This window comes from Nyctereutes procyonoides, unplaced genomic scaffold, assembly GCF_905146905.1.
Source record: "Nyctereutes procyonoides isolate TBG_1078 unplaced genomic scaffold, NYPRO_anot_genome, whole genome shotgun sequence".
Lineage (NCBI taxonomy): Eukaryota > Metazoa > Chordata > Mammalia > Carnivora > Canidae > Nyctereutes > Nyctereutes procyonoides.
The window spans coordinates 11799802-11813375 of NW_026575137.1; the positions used below are offsets into that span (position 1 = coordinate 11799802).

The following is a 13574-nucleotide window of genomic DNA, read 5'->3' on the forward strand; positions in this document are numbered from 1 at the left end:
AGATCATCCTCTTCAGAGTCGAACAGACCTGGTTCCTGATGTGAACTCTGCAACTTCTTCAGTATGTAGGCTTGGGCAAATTAAAATTACATAACCTGTCTGAGCCCCTGTTACCTCATTTGTAAAATATGGTTGATAGTAAGCCATTTCACAAATTGGTTGTGATAATTAGAGATAATGTGTAGAAACTGCCTATTCAGGGGCACCTGGGTGGCTCAGTCGGTTGAGCGTCTGCCTTTGGCTCAGTTCATGGTCTTGGGGTCCTGGGATCAAGTCCAGCATGGAGCTCCCTGCTGGGTGGGGCCCCCACCCCTTCTTTCTGTCTCTTTCTCAAACAAATAAATAAAATCTTTTTAAAAATTAAAAAAAAAAAACTGCCTGTTGAGTGCCTGGCACACAGTGAATACTTGATAACAGGAGCCATTATTACATCATTGTTGTTACCAATATCAGTAATGTGGTGTTGGTCTGAATGAGGACACTGTGCCCCCGCCCCAGTCCCTGTGTGAGCCATTCTTCAGTAAAATCTCGTCCTGGAAGCTAGACAGACCTAGGGCTTCCCTGCCTAAGCCAAAGACCATTGCACGTACCCAGTAACGAAGGGCTAGCATTTTAGGGCCATGCTCATACCTTCTGGGCAGATGTTAAATTGTTGGGGGTGTACATTAAGATAAGTCCGCACTTTGCTGCAGGAGGAAGTCTGCCTGGTTGCACAGTTTGGTTTTATAAGCAGATCTGTGAAGTTAACAGTTAAGCATTTTGTCCAGCATTAGTGTTAGTGCTGTTTGGCCAGATGATGATTTAAGAAAGGGGATCTCTGTGACCTCCTACCACAGAACTTTATGTGCAGTCCTCTCACAAATCTGGAAAGTAAATTGGTGCGAAAACTCAGCCCGAACAGAAGTTGATATCTAAGTTAACTTCTCTTTTTTAAGTCCAATAGCCCAGGACCTAGTCTTTAATTAGGTGAATTGATCATAGTTTCCCTCCACACTTCTTCCTGTACTCTGGGTACTTGAGTTTTATATGTATATATGGACTTGATTTCCCTGTAGGGTTTTTTTGTTTTGTTTTGTTTTTTGACCTCCTTCTTTTCCTTCACTGATGTTTAATCTTAATTTAATATTTGTCTCTTGAAAGCTGCAGTCCTTTCACAGATAAACTCAACTTTCAAAAACCACTTTTGGGTTTATTGCTACTAGTCTCATTATGTCTGAACATCTCCTTCCGTTCTGTTCTTCTGTTTCCTGTCTACTCATCCTGCACCTTTTTAAACTGAGATGCTGGACTTCCCCTCTCTCAAGCTCCTTAATATCAATTCAGAAAATCTTAGTGTCTTAGATTTCTGTTTCCCCTCTTTTGTTTGCTCCTCTTGAGCCCCAAAAGTATGTGGCTAAACTTTACTTTTACTTATTTTTTTTAACATAAACTGTCAGAACCTAATTATTCTCTGCCATCAATTATTTTTTCCTGCCATCAATGTTAAGAAAAGTTCCATTTGGGAAATTTTACTTGGTTTTATACGATAGATTTTCTTCCTAACCAGTAATCAGTCCACAGATAATCTATTGAGGGCTTATCGTGTGCCAGCCTTTGAGGATGCAATGAGTGAATAATTCCCTGCCTTCAGGAGTTTACTTTCTGTTTTGTTGGGGGGGGGGCACAAAAAAAGGAGAGAGAAAGAGAGAGAGAGAGAATCCTAAGCAAGCCCCATGCCCAGCATGGAACCCGATGTGGGGCTGGATCCCAGGACCCTGAGATCATGACTGGAGCTGAAATCAAGAGTTGGACACTTACTCGACTGAGCCACCCAGGTGCCCCAGGAGTTCCCTTTCTATACTGAAGACAGACAGCATATCAACCAAGGGATGGAATCTTTTAGTTACCTGGGTTATGGAGGAGATAAATGCAGCAGTAGATGAGAAGTGGCCAGGCTCAGAGGGAGGAAACTCATCCCTTTTCTTTACGGTTCTTTTGCTTCTTGTCTGACTGTAAATCTTGTATTCCATTTTCATGATTTTTCTTTTAATACTGTTTTCTGGTACTTTCTTATTATTCAGTGCTTCACCCTTTCATTCATCCCTTAGATGGCCAACTGCTCGTTTTTGAGAATTGATATATAATCTCATTGCCTTATGTTCTTCTTCCTTATAATCTTATGCTTTCTTTATGAGTTCTCAAAGATTTCTTGGCCACAGTGTATATCGTAAAGGTCATCGTTAGTGCTTCTTGAAATCAAAAAGCATTTCTCCAAAATAAAGCTTACCTTTTGACATTCTGGGCATTTTTGTTTTTTTAAAGGACGGTGCTTCTCTGATGTTTGTCTCAGTGGAATGTGTGTCGGCATGTGAGGTTGCCAGCTGCATTTCTTGTAAGAACTGGACCACTATGAGACTGGGTTATTTTAGGAAATGATAGTGAAGAGTAAGTAGCATGTGTAGAGACTTTGCTCAGCAAAATGAGCAGTCACTACTTTTCAGAAAATGGAATCTTATGCCTTCGGAGTTGACTGTTTAGGTCCGAAAATGAGTACTCAGTGTTTTCTTTTCTGTTTTCAGGGATGACTCTGTCCCAGAGGACAACATCTGGAGGGGCATCCTCTCTGTCGTGTTCTTCTTCCTTATCATCAGCGTGTTGGCCTTTCCCAATGGTAAGTGGTGTCACATTGGATCACATCTCCCCTGTGCGTTGTGCCCTTTTGGTGTTCTGGGAGGTACATGCCATCTAGAAGATGAAACCAGAAAGTGAGAGTAAGAGAAATGAATCTGTGGTGGTTAGGGCACAGGTGCCCGATCTGCCACGTGCTTGTGATCTTCCCGCCCTGGGAAGTGCCCCAGCTGCTTCACAGGTGCTTGAGTCTCTCGCTTTTGCAAACAAGGGATTGGCAGGTAGGTGCAATTGAAAGAGTTTACTAAAGTAGTACGTGTTAACATCTCTGAATAGTGACTGACAAATTGTAAGCTCTCTGAGTGTCAGCTGTTGTTCTTGTTGCTATTTTTGCTCTATCAGCTGAGTCATAAAATACTCAATTATTTGCTTCGTACTTCTTGCTAAGGACAGGGTCACTGCAATATGATTATTACTGAAATAATGTGTTGTCCCAGGTGATCTTTAATCACAGTAAACTTTGCTGATCATGCATTTGGGATATGTATTTTCATCATCAGGTGAAAAAAACCATTATTACTGTGAATTTTATTATCCCCATCATGATTATGGAGTGAGGAAAAGTCTTTAAAAAGGGGGCGGGGCGTCGCCTGGTGGCTCTGTGGTGAGCATCTTCCTTTGGCTCAGGGGACGATCCTGGGATCCCGGGATCGAGTCCCGCATCAGGCTCCTGCTTCTCCCTCTGCCTGTGTTTCTGCCTCTCTCTGTGTCTCTCATGAATAAATAAAATCTTCAAAAAAATGAGAAGCCCATTGTGAATGCTACTCATTGCTGTTTGGAAATCTACCATGGTAATAGAGTTCTAATCCTAATTCCGATGTGTATGTGTTCAGGAGAGGAAGCAGCAGGGAAGGGGGTGTTCCTCCACTAAGGAGCAATTTTTGGACACTAGCTGGTTACCCTACAGTTGAACTGGATTCTGACACCATCTACCCAGAGTTAGAGTCCCTCCCACAGGGGAAGGGCTCAGCCCCACAGGACTGCCTCCCCTTCCAATGCCAACTGCGAGTCCAGGGTTTCACCTTTGCTTCCGACCAAATAATTCTAAGTCAGACGTTCCCATGACCCCACCTTGGGTCCGATTAACTTGCCAGAGTGGCTCGCAGGATGCAGGAAGTGAGGTTGCTCGTTAGATTGCAGTACCTGTTTATTACAAAGAATATCCACCAACAGCCAGATGAAGAGATGCGTAGGATATGGTACGTGGGAGGGGACTAGGAGCTTCCATGCCCTCTCCAGGTGGGCCACTCTTTTGGCATCAGATAAATGTCCACCAACGTAGAAGCTGCATGAACCCCATCCTTTTGGAGTTTTTTTTTTTGGAGGCCTCACCTACAGAGGCATGGGAACCAGTGGCCACTGGGAATTGCAGTCAGCCTCCAGCCTCTCACCCTTCCCTGGAGGTCTTGGGTACAGGACTGCGAGTTCTCACCCTCTAATCACATGTTTGGCTCCACTGGCAATTGGCCCTGTTCTTGGGCACTTTCCTAAGGCCTCATTAACATAGCAAAAAGTATTCATCATCCTTATCACTTGGAGTTCCTAGGGCTCGAGGAGCTCTGTGCCAGAAAAGGGCACAAAGACCAAATACATATTTCTTATTATAAATCACAGTGTCACACACATGCCAAGGTGTCTTTCCAAGATGGTGGCAATGCCATCATGTTCTGTAGTTTTGCTTCGTCGTGTGTCGCACTGTGTGGTTTTGCTGGTGGCGTAATGATCCAGCCCGTGGAGCCATGACTGAATCCTGCGGAGGATGAACCATCTCAGGTAACCGTGTCATTTGACAGCTGAGTTTAACTCCCCTCCGCTCTGCCCCTTAGCCGTTCCTGTGAGTCTGCTGCTTACTCCGAGGTCATCAGACAGGACCATGGCCATTATTGCTCTGTGCACTTTCTTCTTATTTCTTACCTAGTCTGTCCCTGTCCTACTACCTTTTGTTTTAAACAAGTCGGCACATGGTAGGTGCTGAGGGAACTGGTCAGTCCAGAGGTGCCAAGTCTGTTCTTCAAGCCTTCAGCTTCTCTGTGTTCATTGTCACTTAGTTCTTGAAGGTCACTTCTTCGCGGCTTGAAGGCGTCTTTCCTGCCTTTGTCTTTTTCTTTTTTAGAATTGCTTTTTCTGAGTCCAGGGCCATTTTGGAAGTCTGAGCATCCTCAAAGATCGATGTCCCGAGAGCCATGATTTTACAGCCATCCCTTCCATGAGGTGTTAGCAGGAGCTGGGTCAGGGGCTTCATTGCGAGGGCTTTTCTGTAGGTAGCAAGGGCCGGGGAGGCCGGGGGATGAGGGCCGCTTGACGTCAGCCTAGTGGTGGCGGTAGGGCCTGGCTCCAGCATCTTCCTTTTAGTTGGTCTTACTCTGGTTCTTTCTCTTAATAGGTCCCTGGTGATGTGTTTTTATCTCCATCTTCCCATGTTTCCCTCTCCCTTTACTCCTGTTCTCTCTACCAGGGTCTGGCTTTTCTTTTTTCTCCGGGAATACGGCCCTAGGGTCTTAGTTGGTCTGTACCCCGTGGCTTTGGATCCTGCGGAAGTTGGCTGCTGGTTGTGCCCAGGTGTCCTCTGTGACCAGAGGGGCTAGCAGACTGCCCGGAGCCGGCCTCCTCTCTCTCTTACCTCGTCTGTTCCCTCCACATCCTCCCCCCACCATCTCCGTGTGTGTGTGTGTGTGTGTGTGTGTGTGTGTGTGTGTGCACGCACACCACTCCTCTGGGCAGAACGTGCCACAGGGAAGGTTTTTAGGTGGATCCAGGAAAGGAAGATTCTAGGTAGAGAAAGATAGGACATAGGCAGCACATATTCAGATTCTCTGGGGCCATGTGTGTACAGCGGACATGATGTGTGTGCTAAAGGTCCACCTGTCCACACGTTACCTTTGATTAGTAAAACTACGTTTTCCACATTAAAGATCGTTCCCATTGAATATTTAAAAGTTGGAAGGCTTTAGAAGGTGCCAGTGTTGGTGGCGGGGGAGCTGGCCAGGCGGCTGGGAGGGGTGCTCTCAGGCTCGGTGGCTGTCCTCTCGGGCCTTCCCCAGGGCCCCGGTGCTGGGTGGCTGCTTCTCTGAGCAGAACATAGGAGCCTCTTCTTGCTCCGGTCTTGTCACCTTATTTTCTGTCCTCCCACCCTTGGCACGAGTTCTCAAGTTAAGCAATGAAAATTAATGGGAAAGCTGGAGCCCAACAGCAGCTGCCTCCCCGAAAGGCAGTTTTGGGGGCGTGCCTGGGCAGCGGCGTTGCCTGGGCGGCTGTGTTCTGGTGACTGAGAACAGGTTCGTCCCTGACCCAGCAAGGTCTGCCCTGCACCTTCGAGTGGAGGCCTCAACCTGATGGCGTCCATGGTCCCGCATGCGTGAGCTCCTCCGCGCTGTCTGTGCAGGAGCATCAGTCAGCTCCCTTGGGACGGGGCCCTGGGATGTTTGTGGCGTCCAAGTAACCCAGGAAGCCCTGGACTGGCTCGCGAGGCTCTTGTAACCGTCAGGATGCTTCTGGCCCCTGAAGAGAACACCTGCTTCAAAACGGCCTGAAGAATAAAGGGAACGTCTGCTTTCCTGCGTTTCAGGAGGTTCCGAGGCTGACGGTGCCCGGGCTGGCTCATTCAGCCACTTGGTGGCCGTGGAGACCAGGCTCCCTGCTCCTCTGCTGCGCCGTCAGCCTGCCTGTGCCATGCCCTGCTGTCTTGTTGGTCCCATGGGGGCTGCCGGGCCCAAGGTCACGGGCAGCATCCCGAGGGAGAGGGTGCCGCCCGCATGCCTTTGCAAGGCTGAAGAAGCCCTTTCTAGAGCCCCTCTGGCAGTTGTCGTCACTTCTCCTTGACTAGAGTTGGGCCCTGAACCTCTGCTTCCTGCACCCCCGAGGCCGGGAGTTTACCAGGGCCTGGAGGGGTGGGCTCGTGATGGGTCGTCACGGACCACAGGGACAAGACAGACCGAGGATTGCTTCGGTTGGCCCACATTTTACCCCTGAGTTACCTGGGGCAGGAGTGGACACTCAGGGTGGGTGAGGGGTAGGTTCTAGAATCCCTTCCCTCTGGCCCGTGAACGGGAGACCCTGAGGGGAGGCCGGGGAAGGCGGATCTCATGTCTACATCACGCTTCCTCTTTCCTGCCCTCTTTCCTCTCAGTTCCCTTAAAAATCGAAGTGCTGCCTGCGTCTCATGATAGCAACTGGCCGTGGAGCGGAGCACGACTAACCGTGGCCACCATGTCCTCAGCGCATGATTGTAGCTGTCGCTCCATCACCGCAGGGCAATTGGGAAACCTGTTTGGCCGGGAGGTTTCTTTCAGTAGGTGGCTCAGGGCTTCGGGGCTCCCCGGCCTTCCCTGCACCCCCAGGGCCTGGCCCACGGGGATTGAGTCCCGAGGCTGCTGGGAAGACAGGTCACAGAATCTCCCCCTTCCCAATCCTCCTCTGCGAGAGGAACGCCTTCTGTCAGGGTCTCTGCCTTTCTGTGTGTCTTTCATGAATCGATAAATAAAATCTTAAATAAAAAAAAAAAAAACAGTATTTTGAGGAGAGTGGAATACTAGCGTTTCTTGATTTTCCTGAGTTTATCCTTTGGTTTGTCCTTTGGCCTCATGTGACTTCTCTGAGCTAAGATGCTCTTAATTGCATCTCCCTGAGGTTTGAAGGTGACCCAGAAGCTTCACCGGCCCCTGAATTTGAAACAAAAATCCTGTCCCCCCCACCCCACCCCCCCACCCCCGTTCTGCTTCCTGCTCCACCACTTTTTCTTAAAAAAAAAAAAAAAAAAAAAAATTCTTCCTTAATTTTGAAATTCTCTTAAAGGTAATCTTATACACCTCTTCTTAGTTTCTCCTAGAGGAATTCAAACTTCCAGATAATAATCTTTGTCGCTCACGCCTCATTCAAGCAGAGAACCAGCGGTAACAGGGAAGGAGCAGACGCAGGGAGCACAGGCCTGTAGCTCTAGGGAGGCACCCAGTCCCCGGTTACTCCTGGGAGTAGCAGCAGGCTGCTGGCCAGGCAGCTGTGCTGCGATCGTCTTTTCAGTATTTTCCTCACCCTTCTCTTGTGGGTGTGATCCCATTCTCTAATTGCTGAGGCCACCTTTGAGGCCTCGCTTCTCCTAGCAAAGTCGTCTGATTTCCGTTTCTCTTGAAATCAAACTCCATCTCAGTGTGTGGTTGAGACCCCTGTTCTAGATGGAGGGACTGGGAAGAGCCAGGCTGGGCCAGTGCGAGTGTGTCCCCAGAGACAGCCCTGCTGCCCGACGTGGCACCGGGCGGACAACCTGGGGCCGAGCGTGGACTGGCCCACGGGAGACAGTGGGCTGCGGGTGTCCATGCCAGGCTCCGGGATGGCACTGCCGCAGAGGCGAGCCGGTGCGCGAGTCGGGGCTGACAACTGGCGATGCCACTGCCCTGACCTCCGCTTTGGGAAGCGCTGACCGCCGCATTCAGCAGCACCACCGCCTCTGCTGGCTGGTTGGTCGCGGTCGTAGCGCCGGCAGCACCCGCTCCCTCGGGCTCCTTGGAACACGGGGGCCTCTCCTGGGGAGCAGGTGGGCACACCGGTGCCTGAAGCGGAGCCGTACCCCACGGCGCGGGGGCCCCCAGTGACACCCTCTGTGCACTGCCGTGGCCCAGACCCAGCGCAGCAGCTGCCCGAGTCCTCCCGTCCACGGGACGTTCTGGCGTGTGAGCTGAACGGCCGCTTGTAAAGACCCTATGCCTTCGGGAATGTGATGCGACGCTGCGCCGCGTGAGTGGGGAATCTGGACACGAAAGGGAAAGACTTGATGGGGAGAAGTCAGGGCGGGGCTTAGCCAACTGCAGGAAGGTGAAGATCCTCATGCAGCTTTGGGAACAACACATGCCCGTCGCAGGAGTCTGGGCCGGCGGAGAGAGATACCCAAGGCCCCAGCAGCTGGGTCAGGGTAGGGAAGGGCCGCGGGCCCGTACCCCCACGTCCCTGCACCACTGACCCTCGGATGTGTGCTGCACACACTGCACGGGGTGACGAGGCGGCCATGGGGGCACCCAGGAGCTCAGCGGTGGAGCGTGAGTCCACAGGGTCCCTGCTCGGGGTGGGGGTCCTGCACCTCCCCCTCCCTGTCCCTGCCGCTCACCCTGCTTGTGCATGTGTGCGCGCTCTCTCTAATAAATAAAATCTTAGAGAGAGCAGAGTTGTGTTTTCAAAAGGCTGCTCTTGGAGCGCCTGGGCGAGGCCCCGGCGGCTCTGATGTAAGGACCCCACAGCAGCCCCCGCCCTGTCCCTTCTTGTCGCCACTGGTTCCACATGGCAGCACGTCTCCCCGCCACCCGCTGGCCCAGAGGCTGCCCGGCCTGGCCGCCTTGATGAGGATGCGGGGAAGCGCTGCGGGTTGGGCGGCGGCCTGCGGGCCGTGGGGCTGCGTGCACTGAGCCTGGGCGTCCTCGGGCGGCTGGCCGCTGCATCCTCGCAGCACCCTCGCAGCACCCGCCGGCTTGACAACCAGGAGGCGTGGCGCGAAGCCTTCCCCGCCCAGTGGCCACCCAGTCCCAGCGCCGTCCGTGGCTGCAGGGTCGCTCTCCGCCATGCCCATCCTCGGGCCTGGGGAGTGTGGACCGGGCAGGACTCTGCTTCCAGCCAAGTGGCCCTGCACTAGGCAGTGTCGACACGCAAGAAGCCACAGGGAAGCCGGGCCCACGTGATGCCCCGAGGCCGGGGCTGTGGTTTGGGTGAAGCAGCTCGTAAGGCAGCAGCCGCCCGGCTCCAGAAGTGCCCCCCGGTGAGCGCCCGGCCGTGGGGACAGCGCTTGGAAGAGGACGTCAGGAGGTGACCGGGTCAGCCCTCTGCTTCCCTGGGACCTGTTGTCACATGGAAGGGGGCCTGGTTCCTGTGCGTGGCTGCGCCTTCTGGGGAGAACCGCAGCTGCCGGAAAGGATGCGATATTCCTCGGTGTCTGAGCCTTCGGCAGCGGCACTCAGAAGGCCTGGAGCTCCGCGGGCCTCTCACCACCTCCGTCGAGCCGAGCTCTCACCACCTGCCGTCCCGAAGCTCATGCCCTCCCGACTTGCGTAAGCCAAGGCCCCTGGTCCTCACCTACCGTCTGGACTGCCCCGGTCCAGGCTGAGGAACGGGCTGCACGTTGGTGGCAGGGACGCTTGCAGCCGGTTTTTCTAACGCGAACCTGATCCCTCAAGAGAAAGCCGTTAAAATGTTTCAGCGTCATCTTTTTTAAGATGAGGTGGGTGATCAAGGAGGTGTTCCAGAATAAAAATTATGATGTGATACTTCCCTCGGATGGGATTCCGGGTTGCCAGCAATGGAAACTGCTGAGTCAAAGGACCTCTGGGGGGGCGCCTCGGGGGCTCAGCGGAGGAGCGGCTGCCCTCGGCCCAGCTCGTGACCCTGGGGTCCTAGGATTGAGTCCCGTGTCGGGCTCCCTGCAGGGAGCCTGCTTCTCCCACTGCCGGAGTCTCTGCCTCTCTCTCTGTGTGTCTCATGGATAAATAAATAAAATCTTAAAAATTAAAAAGCAAAACAAAAAGACTAACTGGATGTTGGCTGCAGGCCTCCTGGGAAGGCTGGAAGGCTGGGTCCCAGGCTGAGCTGGGGACTGGCTGGTCACCCAGAACTGACCAAGGAGGAGAGCACACCGAGCGCCGAGTGGCCCGTCCCCATCAGCAAGCTCCCTCGGCCCCACTGTGCACGCTGGCTGCTGGCGCAGGTGGAGGGAGAGGCTGAGGATGGCACACCTGGCTTGGTCTCACCAGCCTGAGCCCCCGTGTGGTGCGGGGTAGCTGGAGGACACAGCCCGGTGGTGCGGGGGGCCAGGCCACCCCCCTGCTGAAGACCCTTTGGGGCATGCGGGCAGGCTGTCCCAGGGGCGCACAGCCCCAAGACGATCCCGCGCCACCAGAGCAGGGCTCCGTATTTGTGACCTGTACCCCTTCCGTTGATGACGGTAGGTCCGCTGGGTCCGTTGAGGCCCGGCGGGCGTCCACTTGTTTTTAAGTAGATAAAGCAGGAGGGGAAGTGCTGCGCGGCCCTGTGGGCAGAGGGAGTCCGTCCAGCGAAGCCCATGTGCGCCCCTGCTGAGGCCGCATCTGCCTCCCACCTGCTCACAGGTGTCTTGTCACCGCAGTCCCCTCTGGGGCCGGGTGCTCAAGCTCCAGCTGCACGGGTTTGTTCCTGAGTCCTGTCCCCCATGATGTCCAGGCACCACCCGTCCTGTTGCACGCCCACGGGGGCGGCCCAGGGGATGTCACCTGCTAAGCTGACGCGTGTCTGCCCTCTTACGGGCCGTGGCCTGCGAACCTCGCTGCCCTGATCCCGTCTCCAGGGGAAATTAGGTCCTGAGTTCAGAGACAAAGCTCTAAAAACAAACTGCCGTTGTGGTGACGGGTGCTACAGTGAGAATTAAACATTTCAACCTAGACTTTGACCTCAAAATATTTATGTAGAAAAAAATCTTTGACAGCGGAAACCTGTTTAGTTTAGTTTTGTTTTAAATCTCCATAGAGGTCAGCACTTTGGTTTTAGTTTGTGTTTGAAAGCAGTTTCCTCTAACCTTGCGTTTTCTGTCTGCAGGCCCATTTACTCGACCCCATCCGGCCTTATGGAGAATGGTTTTCGGTGAGTTACCCGTCAGTAGATTTGGAATGTGTCCTACTCAAGTCTGTTTTCTGTATGTCATCGTAGCAATTTGACGTGCTGCTCGGCAGTAAAACTTCACAGCGTTTAGCTCTTTGGTGTTCCTCGTATACATCTTTGTGGAAATTCCTCGGGGCCACACAGACACACCGGTGGTGACCTTAGATTCCCACATGTGGCCGCCACCGTACCTCTGCTCGCCCCCCACCTGCGCTGTTGTCTCTTAGCGTGCACGGCTCTGACTTCGGGAACGTGGCTTGTTTTTCTCCCTACATGTTCATGTGGCTCCTCCCTCACGGGTCCTGTGAGCACGTCTGCCTTGTCGGCATCCAGAAGGGACTGGAGACCCCACAGTCTCCGGAGCTGGAAGCGCCTGGGAAGGAAGCAGTCCTTAGACAGCCCTGATTTGAATTAAGGCTTGGTGCTCAGCATCTCTAGAAATACTGGATTTCTAGTCCATCAGTCATCAAATCCCCTGAATGGACCTCAAACACATCTTTCAGATGTTGGCTCTTGGCTCTGTCTTGCCTATGTAAGACATCAGATAAATTATTTTAGGGTGAGAACACGTAATGTCATGAAAAGGACCCTAAAAATGGATATTTTCCCTCACAATCACCTTTCTTCTTTCAACCTTCAGAGGTGGTCAGTGAATCTCTGAATGGAGTGGCCTCAACCCTTCAGCAGGTGTTTGCTGAACGCCTCCTTGTGGCAGGGCTGCTGCGGCCCTGAGGCTGCCGGAGAGGGAGGCAGGACAGCTGTCCCAGACAAACTATTAAATCAGGAATCAAAAAACATCATATGCTGCCAGGAGTTAGGTTAATTAAAACCATGTGGGGTGACAGTGACCGAGTGGCTGTTATGACTTGCAGGTGCAAGGAAGGATGCGTGCTGGAAACGTGCACGCACAGTGGGATCCAGCAAGGACTGGGGTCACTGGAAGCTAGGAAGGGCAAGGCTGCCAGAGTGGCCCCCTCCAGCAGGAGTGTGGTGTGTGGCAGGCCGGGCCGGCGGGGCAGAGAAGGCCCTGGGGGAGTAGTAGGAGGGGGCCAGGGTTGGCCTGGGTGGGATCCCAGGGCTTGTGGCCGGGAAGAGTCAGATGGGAAGGGTGGTGGGGAGTCCAGGACAACTTCCTGCAGAGGACGGATGCGATTCACGGCCATTTTCAACTAGATTGTCCTGGTGGCATCATACGTAGGTCTCACGGACGCGGTAGTGCTGTGTGGACAGATGAGGCGTGCTCAGCCGCGTGGCCAGACCTGAGCTTGTCCTATTGCAGATGACCCATTGTGGGTGATTAGCTACTTATTTCTTCCCTGAGGTCTTTTTGGGGTCATGGAGCCCTTTGATAATCTCATGAGAGCTCACCCTTTCTCAGCACACACGCACACACGTGCATGCACACACGCATACCCTCAAGTGTGTGCATGTGTGTACACATAGATGCACACACAAGTGCATGCACATGCACACACGTACATACACACAAGTGCACGCACGAGCATACACATGCCACGTGTGCACACAATGCACACACATACGTGCACACACATGCACACACATATGCACGTGTGCACACATACGTCCATAAACGTGCACACATACACACATGTGCACATGCGCACACACATGCACACACACGTGCATGTTACATCTGGGGCTCCATGAACTTTGCAGCTCAACCGTGAATTCCAGTTTGAGAAGCTCTGCTCCATCCACACAGATGTTTTTTTTTTTTTTTTGTCTTAAAATAATTATTTTGAAAGGATTTCAGTAAAATGTAGTGGGAGGCACATGAGATGAAAACCTGTAAAGCAGCTGGTAAGAAGGCCAAGGAGGTCCGCGCACGGCAGGCCAGCCCTGCTGCGCGCCCGTGCCCTAAACTCCCGAGGCCGGGCAGAGGTCCCATGGCAGGGCCTGGCGCTGCACACGGTCCAGGGCGCTCGCCCCAGCCGCGGACGTTGTCTCCTCTGGAGCAGCTCGCGGGAGCGGAGGCTGAGCCAAGTTCACACGGAATGCTGTGATCCAAGGTCATTCGTATCTCAGTGTCTGGGTGCCCTGCACACAGGTTTTAATTCCAGCAGGTTCTGGAGAAAAAGACATGATAAGCCACTGGCGTTGGGTTTCCACGTCCTCTAAGAGGCTTTTGTTGTTTAAAGAGCAGATTATTAAGTTTATTTTTCAATGACGTGCTGTGAGTATTAGGACACCAGTTATGAGGTGACAGGGACGTGATGCCCATGAGGGTGGACGTGGGGCGTAGGGTGTAGGTGTGTGGCCCTGGGCCACCTCCGGGCGCCCCT

At 52.9% G+C, this 13574-nt stretch overlaps 1 protein-coding gene across 2 annotated transcripts in view; it reads left to right on the forward strand.

Annotated features, from left to right (window-relative positions):
- Positions 1–13574, forward strand: part of PTDSS1 (phosphatidylserine synthase 1) — a 54085-nt gene that overhangs the window by 10555 nt on the left and 29956 nt on the right. For both annotated transcript variants that reach the window (XM_055303370.1, XM_055303371.1), the window contains 2 exons: positions 2559–2650; positions 11209–11253. In XM_055303370.1, coding sequence (XP_055159345.1) covers positions 2559–2650; positions 11209–11253 — 137 coding nt within the window. The remainder of the gene's footprint in view (positions 1–2558; positions 2651–11208; positions 11254–13574) is intronic.